At 32.5% G+C, this 27671-nt stretch overlaps 4 protein-coding genes across 4 annotated transcripts; 1 reads left to right on the top strand and 3 right to left on the bottom strand.

The window, feature by feature from the left end:
- Positions 1-1294: 1294 nt before the first annotated feature.
- On the bottom strand, positions 1295-5423 carry LOC114196268 (XIAP-associated factor 1-like). Its single transcript, XM_028086858.1, has 6 exons — positions 5245-5423; positions 5057-5136; positions 4575-4710; positions 2800-2937; positions 2587-2708; positions 1295-1661 (listed from the first exon to the last, which is right to left on the bottom strand). The coding sequence occupies exons 2-6, from the start codon at positions 5098-5100 to the stop codon at positions 1502-1504; spliced, it is 600 nt and encodes a 199-aa protein (XP_027942659.1). The 5' UTR covers positions 5101-5136; positions 5245-5423; the 3' UTR covers positions 1295-1501.
- Positions 5424-5922: 499 nt separating this feature from the next.
- On the top strand, positions 5923-8159 carry LOC114164371 (pentatricopeptide repeat-containing protein At1g09900). The gene has a single exon (XM_028049020.1). The coding sequence runs from the start codon at positions 6121-6123 to the stop codon at positions 7918-7920; it is 1800 nt and encodes a 599-aa protein (XP_027904821.1). The 5' UTR covers positions 5923-6120; the 3' UTR covers positions 7921-8159.
- Positions 8160-14161: 6002 nt separating this feature from the next.
- Positions 14162-18828, bottom strand: LOC114164446 (oligopeptide transporter 2-like). Its single transcript, XM_028049121.1, has 6 exons — positions 18083-18828; positions 17879-17976; positions 15549-16112; positions 15214-15466; positions 14951-15133; positions 14162-14866 (listed from the first exon to the last, which is right to left on the bottom strand). Exons 1-6 carry the CDS (start codon positions 18581-18583, stop codon positions 14255-14257), a joined length of 2211 nt encoding a protein of 736 aa, XP_027904922.1. The 5' UTR covers positions 18584-18828; the 3' UTR covers positions 14162-14254.
- Positions 18829-21384: 2556 nt separating this feature from the next.
- On the bottom strand, positions 21385-26697 carry LOC114163062 (CBL-interacting serine/threonine-protein kinase 8-like). Its single transcript, XM_028047124.1, has 14 exons — positions 25990-26697; positions 25833-25895; positions 25386-25457; positions 25173-25280; positions 25019-25093; positions 24868-24921; positions 24620-24745; positions 24081-24170; positions 23220-23342; positions 22371-22490; positions 22033-22149; positions 21798-21854; positions 21640-21714; positions 21385-21553 (listed from the first exon to the last, which is right to left on the bottom strand). The coding sequence occupies exons 1-14, from the start codon at positions 26146-26148 to the stop codon at positions 21452-21454; spliced, it is 1341 nt and encodes a 446-aa protein (XP_027902925.1). The 5' UTR covers positions 26149-26697; the 3' UTR covers positions 21385-21451.
- Positions 26698-27671: the final 974 nt, after the last annotated feature.

A 27671-nucleotide genomic window follows, 5' to 3' on the forward strand; every position in this document is an offset into this window, starting at 1 on the left:
AAAATATTTTTTTGTTCTTGTTATGTTATAATATATTAAGTAGTTGCATTCTAAGATAACAAATATTTTAATATCCATTAAATGAATCGATTGTAATATCATATTATCCGTACTTATATATTCTCGTGAAAAAAATTAAAATGATGTTTTTATTCCTGTGTTAATGATATATTAAGCAGCAGATATATGAATTTGGAGTGTTCACGGGTCTTAATCACAATCTTTTAAACTCGTGTTAGGGTTGCACACATTTTCATAATCCCATTATCCTCACTTTTATTCAACATGCAGCATGAGTGAGTGAAGTAGATGATTTTGAGTTTTTGTTTTCGGTAATAGGATGACAAATAAGCATGATAAGTAAGTATATTATCCAAAATCCTTGTAAACTTTAGTTTGGTTGTATTTTATTTTATTCAAAAATATTTTAATTTTAAAGTAATTTTAGTGTTTAAATATTCAAAATTAAATTTTCGTGTATTTTAAAATTTCAGCATGTATCTAGCATGTACCTATGGGTCGAAAATAATCTAGAAGTTTTTTCATGTGAGTATCCCATAGATGAACGGAACAGATGTGGCTTAGTTCTTTTCATTTGAGTAGGCATTATCAATGTGTTATTATTTTTGAAGACTCATAAATTCATAAATTTATTGTTTTGATATTCTGTGTTTAAAATGGTGTCGATATATGGTATGGTTGGACACAAATTTACCCATCACGTAGTGCACCTGGGTGTCATCAACCAAACTCTTCATTCTGTCTCAATAAATACTCGCATCTACATCATTCTAGTGTAAAAGGCTTCATGGTGATGGAACAGATTAATTTATTCTCCCAGGCATAGTTTTGTTTTGAAGCAAGCACTGACAAACATATAGGTTGAAAAACTCGTTTTATTTGGTGACAAAGAATAACAAAAAATTAAGTGTAACGATTAGGTATAAATTTGTCTATTTATCTGAACTTTTAAATTCATCTATCATTTTACGAGATTCTTTTTCCTTTAATGGACAGGAAAATTTTGAATTGAGTAATCCCTGTTAAAAAAATGCATTTCAAAAATCAGGGGTTCTCTTTATCAGGACAAAAATGCATTTCAAAAACTGCTAAATACTCACCTTCATCTGCATACGTTATTATTTATCAAAAACTTGCTTAATATTACCTAAAATTTATTATAGTAATTTAAGTGCTAACGCAGAATCACAAATCCCAACAAAATATCCCCAAATTTTATCAAAAAACCATATTTCAGTTCCTAGATAACAGACGAATAACAAAGAAATGGCAATATTGGTAATGAATGACTCATTTATCTCTTGCTACTTGGCAGTTTTCACTATGAAATAGAATAACACAATAATAATTCAATGACAATGCCAATCTGTTTTATCCGCAGGTGAAGGATATCCCATAGTTATCTCATTCGACCTTCTGTTGTATGCAAATAAATTATACAGATCAAGCAAATTTACAGTAACATGTATTCTCTCCGCTGTTATTGCACATTGCTGAGATCTGTCTTTCTCTGGAAAAAAATAGACCCGAGTATAACAGCAATACCGGTGATGGCTATTGTGAAAAAAACACGCTTTCTTGGGAAATCATTCTGCGGCCTTCTTCGAGGACCATCGTCTCTTTCAACTGGCCTCACGTACCTTCACAAGAAAATTAAAAGTAAATATTCAATCACGAAAAATAAGTTAAGACACACCTATTCTAATAAGTTAAGACATTTTTAGAAATAAAAATATATACATGTAAATTAATTAAACAATCGTTTTAGTGCTATGAAGATACTCTTGACATCAGTTTGGTCTTCCAAGATAAAATGAATCAGTCCTCTTAAGATTTAATGTGAACATCAGAATAATTCTAACTTGATGTCATATGTAACTTGAAAAAAGGACCACTTTATGACATATCTTAAAATAGTTTTATGAAGCAAGCCAATTGGAAGGAATTTCTTCTAAGGGGAATAAAAACAAACCAAGCCGAAGAATACCTTAAACAATCAAATAACTTTAGAAAAACAGGAGATATCTCTCAGATGATAATTCATTATTCAAAATTTCATGGAACTTGCCTGTGGTTAACAGTAAGTGAATTGTTATTTTACCATCTACACTTAATATATGACATGCCTGCGATTCTCATACCATCTACATTCTAATCATTGTTATAAATTTTTTAATGGCGATTCTTTGCCACTCTCCTGCAGAATGTACAATTCAGCACTAAAAAAATTATAAAAATTTATGAAGCAACCATAAATATTCATGCTACTAATAGGGTAATTACACCGTCTACAGCTAACAGGAACCATGCATCTTAGAAAGAGAGCACAAAAATGTATTTAAGACTTGCACAGGTTGAGAAAAAATTCTAAGAAAAAAATCCATCCCAAACTCTCGTGACATCTATAAGCTGCATCAAGAAATAATCTTTGGCAAATGTATTTTTGTGGAAAATAACACTTTTTTTTTCCTCCCAAAACTCTGAAGGAGCTATTGATTCAAGCTGTTTCAATACAAAATAATCTAATTGAAATGCCTACTACAATCAAATGATACCATTTCCTACCTTGAAGGCCCTGAAGAATTTTCTTGAATTCTATTGCAACTATCTTCATGGTTGTATCTTTCACGCAGTCTAACATACTTGTTACAAAGGTGACAAAGTTCTGTTCGATTCCCGCATACTTCCTGAATGTTTAAAAATCAAACTGAAATTAGTACCTGAGTTTATTGATTGATGTAGACTTCTCAAATACAAAAAGTCCTTTACAAACAGTACCTGATGCTCAGCCAGATCAATGGCTGGCAAAGGAAATTCACAGAACTCACAGGTGACCATCCTTCTAGGACAATTTTCATCTCTATGGATATCTAAAATATCACGTTCCATAGTTTCACTGCACAGCGAACAGGCAACCTGCACAAATTTACGATTTTCTCATGAATAACCATTGCAAAAGTGAATTTTAAATCTGATTTCATGAACAGTGTTATAATGTGCTAAGCAGCCTTTGGGAGAAGGGGAAGGAAGGAGCAACAGCAAGGAACTGATGGGCATGTAGCCAGCCAGCTTCCTTTGTCGTATGGAGTTGACACTCCAAGTTTCTACACTCTATGATATGACCGGACCTTCATATCACATACTGGACATAGTAAAACTAGGACTAGTTCAAAAAAAAAATTGCACCTGTTACTGCATCCCCGTTCCATTCTTGATTGCTAAAAAATTAAAGCCAACTGAGTATGTGAAAGTTGAAAGAGCTGCTTAATTAAGTAATATCTATTATCAAAGTACCGAAAAATCCTTTAAGAAAGTAAACCCTCACCAACCAATATATATTCCCTCCTAAGAACCATTATCTTTTTCTATTTTTTTATGAAAGCACTATTAATATAGAACCAACACTCCATTGATAGGTCCCACATATAAGAACTAAAGCAACAATTATCAGAAGCCATGCTAAGAAAGATATCAACCAAACCAACTCCAACCCATCCATAAAAATTGATGTATATCCAATCCATCTATTATTTTGTTTTCTAATTTTAATGCATCTATGGGATTATAACTCTGCCGTTCTCATTTTTCACAATTCAGGATCCAAAAATTACTATTTGTAACTTAAAAATTACAGAGACAGTTGAGTAATCATTTTTGTTGAAGTTTAAATTGACTTGTATTTTTATTAGGTTGTTTTCAAATTTATATTTAGTAAATGTTCAGTTCAATGTTGTCATTTTCAGTTGGAAAGCATGGGAGAAAATTGAGGGGAAAAAGAAAATGGAAACTATTTTCTCAAAGCTACAGCATAACTGTTGACAAACTCATGAGATGACCCAAAAATTTATACTTTTATTAATATGAACATTTGAAAACCAGAAATCATAAAGTAGCTATTTAATTAAATTTTAAATACTTTTTTGTTATAGTTATTGATTTGAACATTCTTTTGTAACGAGGTTTCAAAAACAAAGCTGACGGAATATATAAATGAACTACATATATGGAAAACAAGATGCAAATGATAAAATTCTAACATAAGGACCCATCATAAGGTAACTTTTAGAGATAGATAGGGGGTAACAAGAGCAAGAAGGTTGACAATGTTTATTGAGTTTCAGTTTTTGGAGCTCGCAGATTCAATTAGTCCCAAATATCTGCAGAGATATGGTTACAGCTAGTGAAGGCGTTGAGTGACTCATAGGACAATCTCAAGATTAAGTTACGCAGTTCTCTCAGTGACTCGGTTGAAGAAGCTGGCGTCTAATATATCCTAGTTAGACCAATTACCACTATTAATCGAAAAGATCTACAAAATCCAACTCATAAGATCTAAAGTCATAACTTGATGAGTTTGATTGAATGATACATGAACCGGGGGGATCATTTTCCACTAGTAACTAAAATTGTCAACCAATTGTCATGAGACATCAATTTAGACCCTTAATAAACTCAAAACATTTTGTATTTATTCTCTGATTTTCTTTATCTTCAAATACAGAACTTCTCAACTTATATGTTTATCAAGCAAAAGAAGACAAAAGTTTCCATACCGGGGCATGCGTGTTCAAATAATGCTCCTCGGCAAGTGTTTTCGGAACCATATCGCAACAGATTTTGCATCTTTCAAGGTTCCGAGAGCAATGAGCATAATGCAAATCAATATTTGCAGAAGGGATAGCCCGATCACTAAAAAAACAAAGAAAAACATACCGAGAAAGAATAATGATCAAAGCTCCGGAGGATAAATCATAAACACGTGATTTAGGAATTCGATATGAACAAAGCATCACCCTAAATGGCAAAAAGAAAATAAAAAATCACATCATCTTGGCTTTCATCGCCCTGAAGCAGTTCTGAGTCAAATGCGATACGAGTAATACCCACGAAACAAATAAGGCCAATTATCCACAATTTCAAGCTTAGAACTGTCAGGGGAGTAAATCACTGAACCTAGTTCCTCATTTTAACAAATATCAAATAATTGATCATTTCATCGTAAACCATATTCATAAATTGGGAGGGAAGTCTTTACCAGTGAGTGCATATACTAGTGGCCTGATCGGACACCGTTGCCATGTCGTAGAAACAAGCAACCTCGTTCTAGGACCAGATCTTAACGAAAGAATTAAAAAAGGAAAGACATTTAATAAGTATAAGAAATAAGAAAACAAAAATAGAAACCAAATTAAATTAAAAATATATATGAGGGAGAGAGATTACAAAAGTAGAGATTCGGAATAGGGCGTAAGGAAGAGGAGGGTTAGGTTATAATTAAGGAAAATTTGGGCAAAATAAACAAAATGGAGAATTGCTCTTGTTGAACCACTCTTATTTGAGGAGACTTTTCGGAACCATCGGCCATTAAAATAGATGACTGAGAAAGTAGCTACCATTTACCTTACGCGCCATTAAGACAAGGGAACCATCAACAACCTACCCTTTTCATCTTATTGGGCCGTATGGGCTTGTTGGTCTTTACAATTTAAATGAGCCTTTTGCTTTATGCATTCGTCATTACTAAATACAGCACCACACAAATAAATAATAAGCTTACACGTCTCGTCGCCACTGCAGAGAAAGAACACCACGTAGAAAGAAATTGTTACTTGATTTTTTTTTCTTACTTTTCTGTTTTACATTTTTTTATTACTAACTATAATTATTGCATTTTTTTTCTTAGTTTTGGTTCTACCAAATTCTTATTTTCTTTTAACCTCAATATTTATTGACATTCTTTAAATTAATAGTTATTTAATTTTTCAAAAGATATAAAATATGCAAAGTGCAGAAAAAGGATGCAAATAGTAATCTGATGGGCATGCGATGAAGAGGTCGTAAAAAATGAAAGCCCAATCCAGCCCATTTACTGTGACGACAAAAGCATAAATCTGCGTTTTGTAAGAACGAGAACAACAAATAGAGGATAAGTACCCTCGTTTTCTCGTCCCTGCAAACCCCCCCTAACATATCAGCCACCGTGCCTTCTCACCATTGCCGTGGAACCTCTCAACTTAAGAGGTAAACAAAAACCAATTCTCATTTTTTACCTATCACTACAGTTTCAGTGGCAACGCTTTTGCAAGTGTAGAGAAAACAATGGATTTAGTGGTACCGGAACAGTTTTGTTCATTTCACCGCTTCCATGTGATAAGAGCTAGGGTTTCGGATAACACCGTTTCGCGACCATTTATTCTATCTGCTGATACTGGTAGTCACTTTACAAAATTGAAAGTCACTAGGTCTAGAAAGCGTTCAGACAGTCGCGTTTTCGCTGCTTCAAAATCCGAAACCTCTGGTTTGAACGGTAGACTGCAACAAATTGTGAGCACCTCAAACGGGGACTTGAATGGCATAGCTATGGAATCTTCGGCCAGCGGGGTGAACGGTTCCCGGAACTTTGAGGAGTTTGCGAGCAACATTCATCTGCGGAAGTTGGTTAGAAACGGGGAATTGGAGGAAGGGCTTAAGTTTCTGGAGCGCATGATTTACCAGGGGGATATCCCTGATGTCATTGCTTGCACCAGCTTAATTCGCGGGTTTTGCAAGGGTGGACGGACTAAGAAAGCAACGAGAGTGATGGAGATTTTGGAGAATTCGGGTGCTGTTCCTGATGTCATAACTTACAATGTTTTGATTGGTGGTTATTGCAAATCAGGAGATATAGATAAAGCCCTGCAGGTTTTGGAAAGAATGAGTGTTGCTCCGGATGTTGTTACATATAACACCATTTTGCGTAGTTTGTGTAGCAGTGGGAAATTGAAGGAGGCAATGGAGGTTCTCGACAGGCAGCTGCAGAGGGAGTGTTATCCTGATGTGATTACTTACACGATTTTGATTGAAGCGACTTGTAATGAAAGTGGCGTTGGTCAGGCGATGAAGCTGTTGGATGAGATGAGGAAGAAAGGATGCAAGCCTGATGTGGTCACATACAATGTTCTTATCAACGGTATTTGCAAGGAGGGTCGGTTGGATGAGGCTATAAAGTTTTTGAATAACATGCCTTCATATGGTTGTCCACCGAATGTGATAACTCATAACATTATTCTGCGTAGCATGTGTAGCACTGGGAGATGGATGGATGCTGAGAGGCTGTTAGCTGACATGCTGAGGAAGGGTTGTGCCCCTAGTGTTGTTACTTTCAATATCTTGATTAACTTCTTGTGCCGGAAACGGTTACTGGGAAGAGCTATTGATGTCTTGGAGAAAATGCCAAAGCATGGTTGTGTGCCAAATTCCTTGAGTTACAATCCATTGCTTCATGGGTTTTGTCAAGAGAAAAAGATGGATAGAGCAATTGAGTATTTGGAATTAATGGTGTCAAGGGGTTGTTACCCGGATATAGTGACCTATAACACTTTGCTTACAGCACTATGCAAGGACGGGAAGGTGGATGCTGCAATTGAAATACTGAATCAACTGAGTAGCAAGGGATGCTCTCCTGTCTTAGTTACTTATAATACAGTTATTGATGGTCTTGCAAAGGTGGGAAAAACAGAGTCTGCTGTGGAACTCTTAGAAGAGATGCGCAGAAAGGGTCTTAAACCTGATATAATTACGTACTCTTCACTGCTTCGTGGACTTGGCCGTGAAGGAAAGGTTGATAAGGCTATCAAAATTTTCCGTGACATGGAAGGATTAAATATTAAGCCCAATGCTATCACTTACAATTCTATTATGTTCGGACTTTGTAAGGCTCAGCAAACTAGTCGTGCTATTGATTTTCTGGCTTATATGGTAGAGCAAGGATGCAGACCTACCGAAGTCACATATACCATTCTTATAGAAGGCATTGCTGATGAAGGATTAGCTGAGGAAGCTTTGGAGTTGTTGAATGTGTTGTCCTCCAGAGGATTTGTGAAGAAAAGTTCTGCTGAACAGGTAGCAGTCAAGATGTAGAATAAAATGCATTTTTACCTTGTAAACTTAGATGGCTAAGTAACATTTTTGTGCACATAGATTTTGTCAAACCCCTCATGTAAGTTACTTGTTCTGGATTTTGGATTTTCATTTTGAGGAGGGAGAGGGGCTGGCGAAATGCGTGTCAATTTTGTTAGCAGGTCATTGTAATTCAGTCCAGACATATTTAATTCTAATTTATATTATTTATATACTGCTTGGTAGTTAATATAGGCTAATATTGTTTCCCCATCCTGCTACAGCATCCATGGTGACAGTTTTTTAATCTCATCATGCAAGATATTTAACTAGAATGGTAATTCCTTGGCTGCAGATTGTGATATGATTGATTTAAAGATCAATTTGTACGTCTTATTTTTCTTAGAGCAATTTCTTTTTCAGCATATGGGTACGAGTATAGTCGATTGCAAAATGAAGAAATGTGCTTTATCAATGGGTCTGAGTTTCATCAGTGTATTAATATTACCAAATTGATACAAGCCAACATAATTGGTGCCTTAATATTTCATGAAATGAAAATGGACCAGAATTAATAGAAAATGTAGACAGACTTGGTTATTTTTCTTCTTGCTGTACTGAATGATACGAGAGAAATACCAGTGACAGGGAGGCTATTTGCATGGTATTTTTACAATTATTGTAGCTCTTTGATTAACACAAGGCCACTAGAGGCTTTTCCTACATGCTGGTGTGACTTTCTCATGGTATTGGTTGATTGATTCATCGATTATCGATGGTCCCTCAAAAGTAAAGACAATTCAAACAATTTCAGGTGTGCTTCTTTCTCCCCGTTCTTAATCCTTTCTGACATTGTCCATGATTTATTTACTGTTCCTTTGTTACCTGCCCTCCCTTTGAGGGACTTATATTGCTCACACACGCAGATACAAAATATATCAAGTACCCATCAAAGTTTTCACCGTACCTTTTGAAGGAGGCTTCTGAAGAGTGTGAACTCCTTGAAGCTGGCTCTTTCTCTGAAGTCACTCCAAGCCAGTCTAAACCATGCACCAATGGTGTGTGTATAACATGTTTCTCTTTACCTGCAGATATTATTAGTACAGTTGCATTCAGTGTATTTCCTTGGATTGGAGCAGATTCTTTTTTTGATCTTTCATGTGTCATGTACCACTTATAATATTACACTTACGAAATGGGTGGGAGCAAGGTTGCCACTCTCACCATTAATTTGCACATTATTGTGCCAGCTGTTGCTTTTCACTGTGGCAAAATCAAACATGACAACCCCGTTATGGTTTTTTGTTTTCTTGGGAAACTCCAGTTATAATTTGGTGATATTTTTGCAATTATTTTCGACAAAAAAAAAATGCTATTTTACACATAAAGCCACAGCCAGTCACTGTATATCAAGTGATTGGAAAGGATATGCCATGGATGAAGATTACCTGCAGTTGGAAGGAGAAAGAATATTCAATCTCTATCCTTAATTTTGTTTTTCAATTCTTATAAAATAGACCACTGATATTGCCATGCCCTTTATTGATAATGTTTTAATATTCTTTCCAATGCATTTTCTTTGACAATGATGCATATCAGAAACATATCTTTTTTGCAGAAAAGAGCAAACAAAACAAAAGAAGAATAAAACACAGACTAATGTCTAACAAAGACAAAAGAAGAATACCGCGTGGTGCAGAACAATCAAACTCCACACAGGTGGCTCTGTAATACTCAAACTCTTCAGCTGACTTTTCCTTCCTTGGCAAGAACATCGAGTCCAAATTCTGTCTGTGTTGGATTTTTTGGTAGGTATTATTATCTGTTGAGTAAACAAAATTAAAAATACACTATATATTAAAAAAAATTTATCTGCTTTAAAATATCAAAATTAGTGTCTATTAATAGTATTAGTAAGCACATTAGAAAACAACATAAAAAAAAAAAAAAACATTAAAGAAAATTCAAATTCAAGAAAATCAGAACAAAAATTCCTTCCTCAATGTTCCACAACAACCTCAATGGTGTTTTACAATCCATTTCTGTCCGAAAAAGATAAAGTTTATTCAATCAAGCTTATAGAATATATAGAAGAAAAAAAACTGCATTACCCTTTTGTAATATTAATTGAATTAACTATCGGTGAAATAATTTTTCTAATAGCAATTAAATTAATTAGGATAAAAATTACAAATGTGAATAATAGTTAATTAATTACTATTGAAAAAAGTTCTTATCCTTTCTTTAATTTCAATTAAACAAAATTCTATCATAACATTTATTATCATCTACGGAAACCTAGTAAATTTTATAAAATTATATAAATTTCAGACCCTAGAATCTGTGAGTAAGTTTTCAATAAACATTAAACAAACTGATAGACGCATGTTAGTATTTTCTTTTTTTTTTTAAGTCCTGTTAACTTGTTTGCAGGACTAGAAATGAATTGAACAAATCCACTAGACTCGATAAAACATTATTTAATTTGAAGTTTAACATGATGCGGTATAAGATCCTAATTATTTTACATGTTTTTGTTTGTTCATTTATTTATTTTTGTAAAATTGGAAATTAATTAAAAAATAATTATTTGAATTTAATAATATAAAATATATACGAGTGTGTGGAGTTTATTCATGACCAATTAAAGTGAAACTATACATGATTCAAGTTTTTTTTACTACATTATACATGATTCAAAACATAACAAAGTTTATCTCATCTACTTAACCAATTTAATTTTTAACTCGTGTTGGAATTATTTGATTTCTGAACAAGTATGAATTGAGTTTTGAAGTATCTTTGATTTTATATCAACCCTACCTGCTTGAATGGTTATACATTTGTAAAAATAGATTGTGTAGAGATAGAATCTATCAATAGTAATTTATGATGCACTGAAACTTTAATTTGGATCACGTCTTCTTGTTGATAATTCTAGGATATTTTTTCGATATTTAGTAATAAATTATCTAATATATAAAGCAGTAGTACTTTTATGAAGATAAAAATTTATAATTTTTTATGTTAATAACTTTAATACATATCATTTTAATTTAGATTTATACAATAACAATTATATATTTATCACATTTTTAAGAATTATTGTATATTTTTTAACATGCATATATTACGACCGTATTCTATAATTTTTGAAATAAACATATCAAATTCGTGTCGTATCTGATACACGTATGATATTTGTGTATCATAAATAATAATTATTGTTTTCTTTTTCAAATTTGATGTCAATATTTAAAAACGTTTACTAAATTAAAAATAACACATCAACAAGAAAAATAATTAATTATGACAAGAAATGTTATTATTTGTAAGAAAAATCCTTGTTAGATGCATTTTTTCTTTCTCTATATAATGTTTTGTTTGGTTGGGTATATAGAGTTAAGGAAAAGGAAAAACATGGTGAGATTTGATTCTTCCATTGTTTTACACCATCCAACATTTTACTTTTCATCTGAGGGGAGAGATGATTTGATTACCTATGAAACAACTAATATACTGAAAAGAAACTTGAACATTCATCATTCAAATCCTACATAATTTTACCAAACACATCACATCTAACCAAAAAAGTTAAAAGTGAATGTCATGAATCAAGAAGTTATCGTCTTCTTCCACTTTTTGTCAGTAAAAAGACTCTCATCTAAAGAACCAAGAATCAGATCTTGGGTGGGCTTTCCTTGACATATATATTATATCATGAAATTATCTTATTTTTAACCGAACAAGACGTTCAACCGAAATAAGTAAAAAGTTATACATAAAAGTTAAAGATGAAAGACACTTTCTAATCCTTATAAGTCGACCCATTAAGCTCATATATTGATAAGCATTGTGCTAAGTTCCATTTAAACAGTGGTGTGACTAATTCTTTTCACTTTATCTTTATGATGATTAGGTAGAAAGAAAACTTAAAAACACACTGTGATGGGAATTATGATTCTCCACTAAATTACCGACCTAGGGCTACTGAACGTTTTGATTAGACAAAAAGAAAGTCATAGGTTCCATGAATTATATTGTTCTTTTCTACTTTCAGATAAATGAGGAAATGGTCCTCCACTCTCGATTTTACTAGGAGAATAAAAATCTAAATGCACCACTGCCATTCTCATATTCTCTTCATATCAGCACACAGTCAATATAAAAAGGACAAAACTAGATTCTTCGACTATCTATTACAAACACAAAAAGATATTTTTTTTCTTAAATTATTATCATTATTCTCTACCACACACTTAAAATCCTTACCAAATAAAATTCCAGAACAAGATAATAGCACCCCACAAGTCAGAAACACCGGAAGCTTGAAGTTTGGTTGAATGAATGAAGCAACCTGGAAGTGATGGAGAAAAGTTCGTGTTCCAGAAGCAAATCAAATGGGGGGTGGCTTTCATGCTGGGGGTGTCTTAAAATGAAGCTTCCATGGACGAAGAAAACAAGCTCTTATAAACCAGTTGGTGGTTTTAAGTATGACCCTTTAAGCTATGCTCAGAACTTTGACGATGGATTGTTGGAGGACGACGAAGAATCGTTGCAGCGTGGATTTTCTGCTAGATATGCAGCACCTTCCTCACATAAATTGCTCAAGCAATGATAATTAAGGTTCTAAAAGTTAAGGTCAGAGCTAATATACATATACATATATATGTACAATCATTTATCATGTCTGATGCAGCAAATAGAACAGATATCAATAACTCATCTGCACTGCACATGTGTTGTTATCAGTTTGTATTCAACACTATAATAGAGATTGTTGGTTACAGGAAGTTCATATCTTCAAGCTGTTCTTGTGAATTTAACTAGTGTTGGCGATATTTACTGAAGTTATAAAATAGAAAAGATATAACATATTTTAATATTACTTTGTTCAAATATTAAAATAACAGCAATCGAATTTAAACACTTATTTATATCTTAAAACTTTATTTATTTATTTATTTTTATTTCAAAAACTAATATAATAGTACTTTACACTTGGATAATCTGTTTTATACATTTAAGTTTGCAGTTAGGTAAACAATTCCTAACTTTGATGCTGGTTGACTACCCTCTGTATTCCTCTGTTCCAGCATAATCTTTTCTTTTCTTTTTTATATCAACAAAAAACAATTAAATATAAAATAGAATGTTTGGATACTTTAACCCTTTTACAAAAGTGTTCAAAAGATCATTCATACACGGCATCATACTCAACAATAGCAAAATCAATTAGAGTTAAACAAAACTCACAACTAATAAACATAATTTTTCAATTATATAAAACAGTTTGCAACATCGATTGATAGTGAATGTTTTCACCAACAAAAGTTTTTTCCTTTGATTTCAGAAAATATTTTAATTATATATATAAGAATGTGGTACAAAATTATTAGCTACCTCTGATTGATCTTGAACTGCGATAATTAACATCTTACTGTGTATGACTGATATCGTAATTTATAGCCTGAATTTAGTATATGATTTGCACTTACACAGTCTCTCTTCAACCCATGAACTAATTGAGCCAATTAAGATCATGTAATATATTGATTCATTTAAATGTTATTTGGCTCAATTTATGTTATAGAGATGAGCTTCGTGGATTGTTGGTGTAACCTATACTAACAATGTTTTTTCTATACAAATTAAATTAATTTGAGTTTCTTTTTTTAAAATTGAAATGAATTGAAAATGAAAAAAATTATAAAAATAAAAGAATTAAGAAGGAGAGCACAATTCACAAATTTTTGGGATTCAAACGATATTTACTTTATCATAATTCTCCGCATAATTAATCGAATATTTATTTTATCATAATTTTCTATAGAATTAACTAAATTAATTATTTAATTGAGTCAAACAAAGGTAATTAAATCAAATATAAATACAAATCAAATCAAAATTTAATTAATTCTTAATTTGATTTATTAAATTGGAATTATAAATTAATATTAAAAAACGTGAGTTTAACAATAATTTGGAAAATCTTTTCTGAAGTTTCTCTGTTGTTAAATGTGGGCTGAGAGATGCGTGTGCGAGAAAAATTGAGTGTATACTTCATATCAGAATGTATTCTATTTACAGGTAAAGGTAGACAATAAAAAAATTCAAAAATAAGTTAATCGACAGAATATATGTTATTTGATTTAATATTTGTCTATGTATGTTACTTATCATATTCAATGGAATTCTTCGTGCATATTATGATGTGATATTTTAAGAATACTTAATTATATTTACTAATTAAGAATGTAATTAAAGTTGTATTTATAGAGAAATATTAATCCATGAATATACATTTGCTCCCTCATCATCATCTTAACCAACAACTATAACATGTAATTAGAAATCAAAAGACAGGACAGCCTTCAGCAATTACACCTTTTGCCGTTGGACATTGAGCAAGGGGACAGTGCTCATCAGTTCCCCACCACTGAATGCCTTTACCCTCCATCGTAACTGCAAAGTATATAAGAACAGTCATGAAAGCCAATCCCGCGTCCAAAGCTGCAGCTAGCACATAATTATACCGCTGCCACCAATTCTTCCTATATTTGAACACAAAATAGTTAAAGATTGTGCCAACAACAATCCACGAATTGAAGTTCACTGTGCTAGCTGGTGGCATGTTTGCAGTTGCTCCAAGAAGTACAGGAAGATGAATTAAGGATATCCAATGTTGTTTCGGAAACACTTTCTGCACTGCCCATATAACAACTGGTCCCACTGCTCCTATTAAGAAGAACCAATTCAGGTTTTGGTATTTCCCTAGAGTACCGAAAATCCTCTTTGGACCAACCAGACCCCAGATCACAGACGCATCAAAGAAAACATGATCACCCGGGCACGTCCATGGACTGTTTTCGGGAAGTAAATCTTGTTTGCATATATTCTTTATTGAACCTAGCAGCCACCAGGCCACACCAACATCCACGCTTCCTGATATCAGAGTCCCTATAACCTATGAATACAAAGTGTATAATCTCTCAAGACACGCTTTATTTTTCTCACTACAAACCAATACGCGTAACTCAACATATCATACCTGAACGATGAACATTGACCGAGGCGGAATCTTCATATAATGTCCTAGTTTGAAATCAGATAGAAAGGAAACGGCCTGTGACATACTTATGTAACCATATGTCTTAAAACAAACGTTTGCTATTGGTTCTCCCGGTAAAATCACACCCATGATGTACTCAGTAATGATATTCAATCCTGGACTCTGAAAATTAAAGGGTAAAGAATATAATAAAAACAATATATATGAAGGTTAATAATAGTAGCAATTTCTTGAATATATACCTGATTTGTGGTGGCTGTAATGATGCTAATGGGGAGAGTAAAAGTAAGTGCAAGACCAGCTGCAAAGATGAGACCCCACCATGGCATTTGTACCTGATCTTTCATGACAGTACACAGTATAAGTGCCAGTACAAAGGAAACTAAAAGCGTCACATGAAACCACCAATTAGGTATCGGCTTGTATTTCTTCATCAGTCTTGTGTGGATGTCTTCCTTTCCAGATCGTGAAGATCGGAATTGTTCGTATATCTCCCTGTTTAACCCGACAACATTAATTTAGTTCTGAAAATACACAAATAAAAATGAGTAGTGCTTTCAGAGTAATAATTACCTACCTTCCGTTGAATATGGCCACATGAGTGAGGGATGCGGCAATGGCAGCAAAACCAAGGCCATAACTGATAGCAAAGAACACACTCAAGTTGACCAGACCTTGTTTCTCGTATGCTTGCATGTCTATCTCAAACTTTTGATTGACAATAGCCGTAACATTATAGTCGTCACCGTGAGCAGTGAATAGACTAGAAGAGTATATAGGAAAGTTCTTGGCACTGTAAAGATTAAGTCCCCAGTATGAAATGGGTATGATGAGGTAGATCAATAAAATGTAACCCGCTAAGACGTTTGCTATAGCAAAGAAAGGAGTGACAAGGGGATTGCCAAGGAATGAAGCAATGGTGGTCCAGTCAAGAGAGAAAGAACCCACACCAAGTCCATTCTTGCCGGAACCAACCTGATGAGCAGTAACTGAACGTGGAAATATCCAGCACACCCACGAAATAATTGACAGCGTCGGAAATAGGTATCCAGGGACCACGTACCACGCGAAGCTGCAAGTAAGTGCGATGATAAAAAACTTCTCTTTTGACATGCGCTTCCGTTCTTTTTCATGCAGAGCTCTGCCAAATGTTCACATTCAAGAGGGGAAGAGTTTCATCGTTAAAACTAAAATAACTAAGGAAAATTATGTTTTGACATTTTATATGCTTGTTTTTATTTTACATAAATGCATATAAAAGTATATCACATTTTGGTCTCAAAATACATTTTTCAAAAGAGAAATGTTATTTCAATAATATAATAATTACATATGCATGTACCTTTGGTTCTATATAACAACTTTTGATAATGTAATAATTGTACTATTGTTAATATATATGTTCCAATAATTTATAGCGCATTTGCAACGACTGTTTGTAAGTTTCTTAAGTTGGAGTACTATTAAAGAAAAAAAATCTAGTTGAAGGTTACTTAAGTATTTTTGACTATAAGAATGTATTTCAGGTTTATCAACAAAAAATAAATAAATAAATAAATTAAGTAGATTTTTTAAAAAAAAATTATGCAGTACCTACAAATTTAAGACAAATAAGAATACCTCATAAATATTTTTAATATAAAATTTGGTCTCCTGATTTTAATTGTTAAAATAAAATTATATATTTTTAAGAAACATTAAAATCAAATTTTTCAATAAAACTCTAATTTTCTTTTCTTTTCAAATATATGTCACTAAAAAACTATTTAGAAATGTAAAATTGTTCATTCGAAATAGAAGAATGATAATAATTGGGTAAATAAGCTAAATGATATCTAATTAAAAAAAGGAAAAAGACTAAAATGGAAAAAAAAAAATTAAAAATTTATTTTTAAGGGAATTCAAATGATTTTTTTTATTCTTCTACTAAAAAATTCAAAAAAAAAAGTTTCTAAATTTTAGAAAACATTAAAGTATACCATAAAAATATTCTCAAAATAATCACATTTTTCCATTAATTGAATCCCAATCACTCTATTTTTCTGTAATTCAACCTCACCCACCATTCATCAAATTCTTTTATATTCGAATCCTTTAAATCAAACTGTGTCAAACTTATCTTAAATAAAACAGGAATTTGATGGTTTATGCAAATAAAAACAATGAAATGACTTAACTATATTTAATTATAGAGTAACAAGATAATTGAGATACCAAAACCACACGTTACTTAAAAAATAAATATAAAAGCATAATCTACACGCTTTACGTAGAAATAGAAAGGAAAAAAAAAATTAGTTGGTCATCAAATATGGGAATCATGTTTAAAATCATATGAACACGTTTCGTTAAATTTAAATTGTGTGACCATCTTTATATGTATAAAAGATGATGTGAAACTTGGCGTATTTTCTTCAATATTCTATATTTTTTTTTTTGAAATATTAATTAAATAGGGTATAGACTTCGGTATTTGGTAAAGACGGTAAAGATGCGTAATAAGTTAAAGAATAGCAGACAAGATTTTAATATAGTCCAGTAATAAGAATTTGCTCTTAATGTTATGCCCAACGGAAGAAAGATTCTTCTATTTAACATCAAATGTAAGCTATATGAGGCACGATACTAAAAATATAATTGAAAATAATAAGCTATATATAATCAATGTAATTAAAACTACGCGAATAGTTTGCCGTTGATTTATTTCACTTAAATAAAGCCAATAATGAATATAGTAAAAAAAATTAAATATTAATTCTTACTGTTACTAAAAGTATTCATAACATTTAACTGATAAAGAAGCGGAAATTGTAATATTAAAATAATAGAATTGGTAAAATAAAATTGTGAAGGTAAATGGATGAAAAAAAAAAGTGAAAATTATGGGGAAGAAGACGATTAGTTTACCTGAAGAGAGAGACTTGGACCAGAGTACCGGGCCACCACATCTCTGCGGGCTCCACCACGTACTTCTTCATTATCCCCGCCCATCCATACCCTAACACCTGCGTTCATCACCATAGCTAATTCTTCACTGTTCAACCAATAACGCAATTCGTTTCAATCTTCAAACTACTCTAACTCACTCAGCTCTCACACGTTTAACATTACCTGTGTGGTCAACACCAGGAGCCAACTCGCCAAGAAGGTAATCTTCCTGCCATAAAACGCGCGTATTATATCCACAATGCCAACAGCGTAAGCCGAACCGCTTCCAAAAGCGGCACCGGCATTCGCGAATATCGATATCAGCACGTGCTCCTTTGTGTTGAAGGGGCCAGGGTTCAGTGAAAATTCCCTCCCTCTTATCTGAACTTCCCTTCTCGGGAGAACCTTCGCCATGAACCGCCCGATTGGAAGCGTCGCCACCTGAACCGAGATCATCGTCACCGTGAGCGGCTGGCTACGGTAGCCGAAAAATGTGTTCAAGAACGAGAGCAATATCACCGCCATGATCCCCAGGAACCACATGCGGAACGTCCAGACCGGCTCGTTCGGATTGTCTTCGTTCGACACCACCATCCGAACCTCCTCTATCGGCGAAACGTCATCGTCGCCTTTTGCGTCTTTCGGACTCTCCGCCCGCTCGCGTTCTATCTCGACGGTGGCCATACTGATAAAAGCACGCGCCGCCCTCTGTGTCGCTCACTGGTGAAAAAATTGATCGGAACAAAGTTTAAAACGGGAAGATCCTTACTCGTATTACTGCCGCTGCATTTGAACCACCAACAGATTTGGTTTTTGCTCGAACAGACTTTGCTATTGGAGTTTCTAATGAGGATTTATATCCACATCATTGGTTAATGGTGCAAACAAGTAATGGCGGGTTAAGGATTTATCTTTCTCGTACCCCTGAGACTTTGTCTTTACTTTCTATTCAGTATTAATCCTTTCCCTCTTCTTCTTTATTTCATGCACTATTTCTTTCTTTAAATTGACTCAATTGGACTTAAATTTATAATTTTTATATTTTCTTTCATTGGTGACTGAACTTTTGGTTTGTTCATTTTTTTTTAAATGTTAATTAATCTAAAATCAATTATTCATTAATTTCTTTATGAATAATATTAAAAGATTACTTTTGTGTAGCAAATAAGTGTTTCTTGCATTTAATGAAAATATCAACTGTTTTAAGAAAATAATTTTAATTAATTTTATTTATTAAAATTTAATTGATCATATTCCTAATATTAAAATTTTCAATATTGTAGTATTTTTAAACTACATAAGACTAATTTTAGTCACAAAAAGTATTAATGAGCGATTTACAAAATAAAAATTTATTAGTTATTAAATTAATTAATATTATGAATAAAATTATAATTGATTTTTAAAATTTAACCACCAGGTCTTACTTGTTAAAAGAAACTGTCACTGAACATTTAGTTACCAAAGTTTTTGTTACTATAAAAATTAGTTTTTAAATTATACTCTAATTAATTAATGATCAATTTAATGACCAATTATAAATTTTTATTCACAATAATAATTATTTTAATAATCAATAACTTTTTTATTATTTTATAAATTAATAATAAATGATTAACAAAACATTTGATTATTAAAATTAATTATTAATGAAACATTTCTTTTTAGTGTTAAAAGTTTGGAAGTCATCCTTATTAAGCAATTAGTATATAAAGAGAAAGAGAAAAATCATAATATGTATTGTTTTAGGAACTCAAATACTCTAATTAAATTTGATAAAAATAGTTCACACACACAAAGAGTAATTAAATAATAATAATAATAATAATATTTAAAAATCATATTTTATAACTAGGAACAAAATAGATATCCATGTTTCTGAAACACTTGTATTTTGAATAACTTTTTGTACTCACTTGTTGAGTTTTTTTGGAAACTAAAAGGTTCACGTCGTAAAAATAACATCACTTTAATCTATAACAATATATAAAGGGGATTCCCCTTTTTGTGTCCACTTTTTAAAATACCGATTTTACCCTTTAAATATAACAATTTTTTAAATTTTTTAAAATTGACCGTTACTTTTACAAAAATTTTATAAAATCAGATGTCTCTACTTCTTCTTTATTTATTAATGGTTATTCTTTTATCTGTTCTGATATATTTCACTTTATTTTTAATAAATATAATTCTAATATATATATATATATATATTAACTTAATAACATTATCATATTATCACCTACTAATATAATATCACGTATATTTAAAAAATATATACACACAGGCGCGATAGCGCCTGTGTTACGCTAGTAATATAATAATGCGTATTCGAATTTTATATTAGAAATAAAATAATATAACTAAAATATCATTATTTTAAGTTATGGATGTTTTTTTTTACAAATGTTAAAATATCAGCACCCCGTCTTTTATACATCTTATTCAAACACAATTCCTAATTTATTAATTTGAGTTTTTTTTCTTAATTTTCGATGCAAACTAAAACGTTATGAGTATCAAATTATTTTTTAACTTGAAAATTTATATAATTAAATGTCAAATTTAAGCTGACAAAATCATGAAATTTCGTGTCAACATTTATTATATATTGAGCGTAATTGGTATTCATGAGAAAGGATAAATATTTAATTTTAACATGACAATGACTTATTATAATACAATACAATGGTTTTTTTAATAACAAAAAATAATTAAGTTCTCACTATTGTCTAAACAAATTTAGATCCATTTTTTCTAACACTGCATTATTAACGAGGTAAATCATTACGGTTGGTTGGGATACACGAAGATAAAATACAAATAAGAAAAACAAAAAATGGTTCAAACCAAGACTAATATTTTCTTTTCTTTTGTTCTCTCTACAATTAATATATATTTTTTCTCTTGTTTGAACAATTTCTGGAGGCATGTTTTGTTCCTTCAGAATTAGGATAATGACAAGGACCAGAATTATTTGTAATCTCAACTCCTCCTTTTGGTCTGACCTATATTTTTGAAACAGTGTTTGCGACAAATGGAATTTTCAACATCATCATATTTTTTAAATATAAATACGATAAATTAGTTTATATATTTAAATTTTATTAAAATATAATGTTTTTTTAAAATATTCAAATATCATAAATTTAAGAAAAACATAACAAGTAAACCGTAATTGAGACACATTTTCACATTAACTAACTTTTGACAATAACAAAATAATAATGATAATAAGAATAACATGTTGAGACTTTGGAGTTACTAATCTCGTTAAAAAAAAAAAAAAAAAACCTCATTGGAAAGTCGAGACAGGAGAAATCGACTTTCGTAGTACATTTGGTGAAAGAAATAAGCTTTCGATGTGGTATTTGCAGAATTTGTCAAAAAGAAAAAACAGTATTAGTGTAAAAAAAAAAAAAAAAAACTAGGCAAACCGTATTTATAAAACCTTGACATGCTGGGCTTCAATTTTGTCTTTCACATTGTTTTGCTTTTTTTTTTTTTTTTCCTTTTTTGTTTCAACCAAGTGACGTATCAGGAGTGATGAATCTATCGCCTTTTGCTTTTGGTCTTGGAGATCCTTGATTTAGTTGCTTCATGAGGGGGTTTCCAGATTATATCCTCAAGATTGCTACAAAAGTTCTTATAAAACTGCAACAATATGGAGTGCATCTTTCGTCATAAATCAAAAGTAAAAGCAATCGAGATGGGTAAAACTTAGGTTTTCAAAAACATACCTTGAGGTATTCACCAGTATCTCCAGCTGCTTTCTGAATGTCCACCATGTAAAATGTGGGAGCCACTTCAAAAATCTTGGACCAGATAAATAAGAATTATTGTTTTAGCCATAATGTCATGGAGCAGTCGAAATTCTGGGAGAGGGATAGAAACTTACTTCCATGATGACCGAGAAATAGGATGTTTTGTTTGCTGAAACACCCTCTACCCTCATCTGAAAATTTATACAAATATCACTTCAGATGATGACCAACTTTGTCTTATGTAAAAAATGACATCAGATGATAAACATTTGAAAGTTGTATGTGAATGGAGAAAATTATGATGCAAAAGAAACCAGAGTAACAAAAGCAGTGAAAGCAAGTAAATTAAACATGTAACTGCAAATAGACCTTGTAGTTGCGGATATGTGTCTTATATCCCATTGATTGTGCCACGACTTCCATACTAGATAAAACCACCTTTGCTGGCTTTTGAGTGACAAAGCGGGTTTGGTACTTGACAGAGTCCTGCGAAGATATTCGAGTGACAAATCACATATCTTAACGCTAATCACGGAAAATATTTAAGAAAATTAGACCTTTAAATGACAGAACATTGTAAGTGAGTGTCATCATATATTTTATATCACAAGGACCCTTGTAACATGGGATATGGGACTGTTATTTGACCATTTAGATATGATTACTGATTGAGCCACATCGCAACACACAATGTAACAATTAAATACCTGTCCACGATCAAAGATCGTTCCAAGATTTAAGCCTTGAGACAGAATTATCAAGTCAAATGCATTAAGCATTAAGGGACCCATGTCCTCGTTATCACATTGTTGATCAGCCCTCTGTTCCTGCAGCAACAAAATAATCAGTAAGCAGCAAAACATGGAAGATAATTAGTAGACGAATGCCACAGGAGATAACAAGTTGGCCTCTTTAACTGAAGAGAAGGGACACCAACTGTATAAAATGACAACTCAATTTGCATTATGTTCAACTTCCTTCAACTCAATTATACCAGTGATGAAATGGTTTTTCCAGGAATAAGATAATTCAAAATATCTTTACTAATATTATTATTGTTTATGGTTCTTTGGTATGCTTGTTTATCAAATGGAATTGTGGAGTGACGTATAATAGGAACCACAAATGCGTTTTTGGCAAAAGTTACTCGCCTGATAAACAATCCTAGAGTGCTACTCCGTCTCATGTTTTAAATATTCTCCAAATAAAAGGAAATATCAAGTTCTTTACACTTATCAAAAGCAATATGAGAATATATCCATATACCGAGTATAACCAAAACTCGGATAAGATTATCCTATTCTAATTTAGAATGAATAATCCAGAAAAGAATAAAGTCCCCTCCCTAATAATGATAACAAATACTTCAAAGTCAAAAATCCTAATTTTAAAATTAAAACCCTAAAACAGTGTGTCCAATCTATCTCAGATTCATTCTAACAAGATGAATTTGAATAGGTAGACTGGAAAATGGGGACAGATTAGCTCAAACAGCAGATTTTTTTTACACACATATAGTTGATAAACAAGCGCGCCCACACACAGATTTAACATACCTCGGCTTCATCAAAAGCAGCATTTATATCATCAAGATTTACATCTTCATACTCAAGAAGACTGACAGGAACATAGCTCCTTTGAAACCATTCATCATTTCTTATCTGTTCAATGGTTATACGCTGCAAATGTGCATGCAATCAGGGGAAGTAAATTAGTCAGAAAGAATGACGATCGAGAAGTAATATTTAAATCTATAAAAAAACTAGTATTAGTACATTACACATGAACAAAAATGAGGTCCAATACATATAATGGAAAAAATCCTTGAGCTTCAAATATAATTTGAGCTAGTTAAATTCTTCATCCATAAATGTGGAGTCAGTATTGAAAACAATGATCAAGAACTACAGGATGAAGCAACGCTTTAATTCAAGTTTAGCAGTATGAAATACTGAAATACCGAACATATGTGCTCCACAGGTACAATATAGGTGCAATAATAACTATCAACATTTTATAAGTAATTCAGGTGTGAAGGATAATTTTCCGTAAGTTTCATTAATATTTGTCATACCACATCAAAAGAATGTGCTATATTATCTTATTTTATTAATCTTGATAGAGAAATAAAACCATTAACGGGCTCAGTATAAAAAATCAAGTATTTAGGGATGTTGGTATCTGCACTCCCATTTTCCAAATCAAATTTAATTTCAGCACAAAGCAAATTGGCTATGCATGTCCAGCCTAAAGGGCTCCTTCTGTGGGGGACACTTAAGTTTTTTAAATACCTTTATATTACAACAGATCATCAAAAGACCCAACTCATTTTCTGATTCTATGGCCACAGAGCATTAATTTTAAATTGGCTTAGAAAGGTTGTACTTCAACTCCCGTTGTGTAATGCAAATACTTACGGTTTCAGGATTTGGGTCCAAAATTCTATTTATCAACATTTTTGCTCCCACAGGAAACCATGGAGGGCACGAAAATTCTGCTCTCTCAATCTGAAAGAAAGAAACAAAAAAATAACAATGAAAAATTATCATCTTTAATAACAATCCAAATTCCACTTTGATGAAAACAATCTAGACTAGCAACACAACCCTCAGATAATGCAATATTTCTTGAGCCTTTCTACACATAATAGAAGAGTGCTAACACAAGAACTCGTAGCTTTCAGAACAACAGCCTGCACCTATTGAGAGATGCAAGAGACTACTGATGAAAACTTCCATTTCCAATTCTGTCATTCCGAGTCAATTTGCTACTTTGGACACTCTTTCACAAAAAATAGATAAATTTTGACCCCATAACAGCAAATTGTTAACTACTTATTATCATGTCAAATGGCTCATAAATAATAATTGATGTATTTCTATATATGCAAGATAAATAGTTTTATTTGCAATACAGTATATCATAGAGAAACTATTTGTCATGCTTAAATTCATGCCTTACTATATAAGGTGGTTAGATCAAGCTCATCAAAGGGAAGATATCCAGCCAGTAGGACATAGAGGATAACCCCACAGGACCAAACATCTGCCACAGCACCGTTGTAACCCTTATGACTGAGTACCTAAGTCCACAAAGTCAAAAGAAAAATTGAAGATATCAGCATTAGAATAGTCAGTATTTTTCATTTGACATAAACTGCATCACTGAAATTTAGCTAAATGACAAACCAGACTTGTATTTTACCTCAGGAGCTACATAGTTTGGAGTCCCACAAGTAGTTCGAAGGATACTCACTCCCTGTGAGAATGTTCAACAAGTTAGAGGCCCTTTGGTATCGTTGTATCTTACATGAATCAAAGTCATATATAAAAAGCTACTTTTGCAACAAACTCACCTGTTCAGGCAATGCACTCAAACCAAAATCGGAAATCTTTATATTTCCCAGAGAATCAAGTAAGAGATTTTCAGGCTGCACAAGGCAAAGAAGAAAATTAGAAGAAGTCATGAGAAGATAACAGACAAATTTTCATATCTCACTCAATGCAAACCTTTAAATCTCTGTGATAAACACCCTTACTGTGGCAATAATCTACACCATCAATAAGCTGTTGAAAATATCTTCTAGAATCACCTTCACTAAGACGACCATGGTGTATCTGCACAATTATATTATTCATCATGAACATCGCTAATATCTTGAATGGTGACTAATAAACCTACAATAAAACCTACAATAAAAGGGTTCATCTTGAGATACTCACAATTTTATCGAACAATTCACCACCCGTGATGAACTCCAGTATGATGTAAATCTTAGTACGGCTAGCAAGAACCTGAAGAAAAGCATATTTTTACAGCAAAACAAAGTACTTGAGAATGGCGACAAAACAAGAAAAACATCAACAATGGCTTATCAGAGAAAATATTGAGTCAGCATGTCTATTCTCTTAGAAAAGCTCTCATTAACGAAGTAAGTAAGATTCTCAAAATATACTTCCACAACTGTTCTCCCACTCCAATTTCCAAACGATAACAAATAAAACATAAATCTGTGACTCAGGTTTTCCTTTCACTTGCTCGAAAATACTGCTGAAACCTTAATTGACACCATATTCCAAAATCCAATCATGATTCGAAATTGGATGACAACTTTCAAAAGAACCCAAACCGACCCTTAATTACAAAAACAGAAAGGAATTATCACATGCCTCGTAGAGGCGAACAACATAAGGATGCCTAACTAGCTTCATAATGGAAATCTCCCTCTTGATCTGCACAATAATAGAAACAAACCAATAATGAAACATTTTTTCAACGAAAGGAAAGTTAAGCTTATAAGGAAAGTTAATTAATTGAGAGTGCAACCTGGTCGACCATCTTGTGCTTGATGATGGTGCTGCGGTCGAGCACCTTCATGGCCACGCTCTCTCCAGTTTCTGTGTTCTGAGCGAATTTCACCTTCGCAAAAGTTCCCTCCCCAATCGTCCTCCCAATCTCATACTTCCCCACTTTCCTCAGCACCATCTCTCTCTCTCTCTCTCTCTCACTGCACCAATCTCAGCTTCTGCATTGCACACTCATCCAACCCCAAAAGCGTTTCACGAATCAAACGTTAATCACAAGCTTCGCACTTTTCCAATTTTTAACTTAATATTTATTACTTTATTAAGTTCCTTCTTAGCAAGAAATTAGAAAAACTGAAAGAGACCAACTTCACTCTTTGAAATTAACCAAAAAGAAAATAGAAACGGAAAGAGAGTATGACAGCTATGAAGGAAGGTTGATTGGTTGGTTGGTCATAAAAAGGGAAGTCGTTTGGGGAAATCGGAAAAAGGAGAAAAGAAAATTAGTGTGTAGAAAAGGAAAATGAAGGAAGGAAATTTGAAAAGAAGTGAAAAAAAGTTTGAATTTTTATTTTATTTGCTTGTGGGGATATATTGGAGACGGAGAAAGCATGGTGGACTTGTGACAAAGCGGTGAGTAAGCAAGAGGGTGAGAGCGGTTGATTGTGTGTGGGGCGGACGATGGAAAATGAAAGAATCGACGAATGAAGGGATTTTGGGAGACAGTTCCCGTAGATACGGGTGTAGGTGATTACCTCACCTCGTCCAATTATTAAGAGCAGTAACCGGCACTAAACCTAGTTTTTCGGCTTGTTCATACGGTTCATCTTTTCTTTGCAAGTCACGTCACGCACGCACTCAAATTGGAATTGCAATTTGATTTGGAAACTTGCAGTTACGGGGGCAAATCGGTCAGTTCCGTTATATTTGATCCGGTCCGCCGTAGTTTGTCGGAAAATGGTTAGGTGGGGCCGGTTCGCCACAGCAAATAAGTTGAATATCACAACCCGTCATTTTTAAGACCGAGTCGGTGGCTTGGGTTCTCACTTTCTTTTTAATTTTTAATTCCTTTTTTTTTTTTAATTTTTGTTTAAAATTTTTTTTCTATATAAATTTGGTTATATAATATAAAAAATATTTTTTTTAATTATTTTTAATTTTAAACATAAAAAATTTAAAAAGAAAACTAAAAAAACGGGTTAAAAGATAGGTGACGAGTTGACCCGACAAACTAACAGACTAGACGAACTAAATTACAGCAGGTTGACAAGTCAAAAATTTCATTCCAGCTTACCATTTTCTTAACAAGCTGACCGACCGATAGACCTGACCTACTTATTTGTAAGTGAAAATGTTTTGGAGTGTCAACTTATTTTTTAAATGTTTTTCTTTATAATAATAATATTTGAATTTAGATTATATACCCTCTCATCTATATTTTTAAAATACTTGGAATATATAGTCATGTTTCTATATTGTATTGTTTCTATGACTCAAAATTAAAAAAGTAAAAAGTACAACACACATATTCACAAAAAAAAAAATCTAAGAAGAGATTATTATCGTACATTTTCATAAACAAAAGTCTAAGAAGAGATTATTTATTGATATGGAGAATAAAAAAATCTATTTAGAGAAATTAGAAATATATTAAGACAGCATTTTATTTTCCAATACCATATTCACATTTGATGTTTTATTAAG

The sequence above is a fragment of the Vigna unguiculata genome, chromosome 9 (assembly GCF_004118075.2).
Source record: "Vigna unguiculata cultivar IT97K-499-35 chromosome 9, ASM411807v1, whole genome shotgun sequence".
NCBI classification, from domain to species: domain Eukaryota; kingdom Viridiplantae; phylum Streptophyta; class Magnoliopsida; order Fabales; family Fabaceae; genus Vigna; species Vigna unguiculata.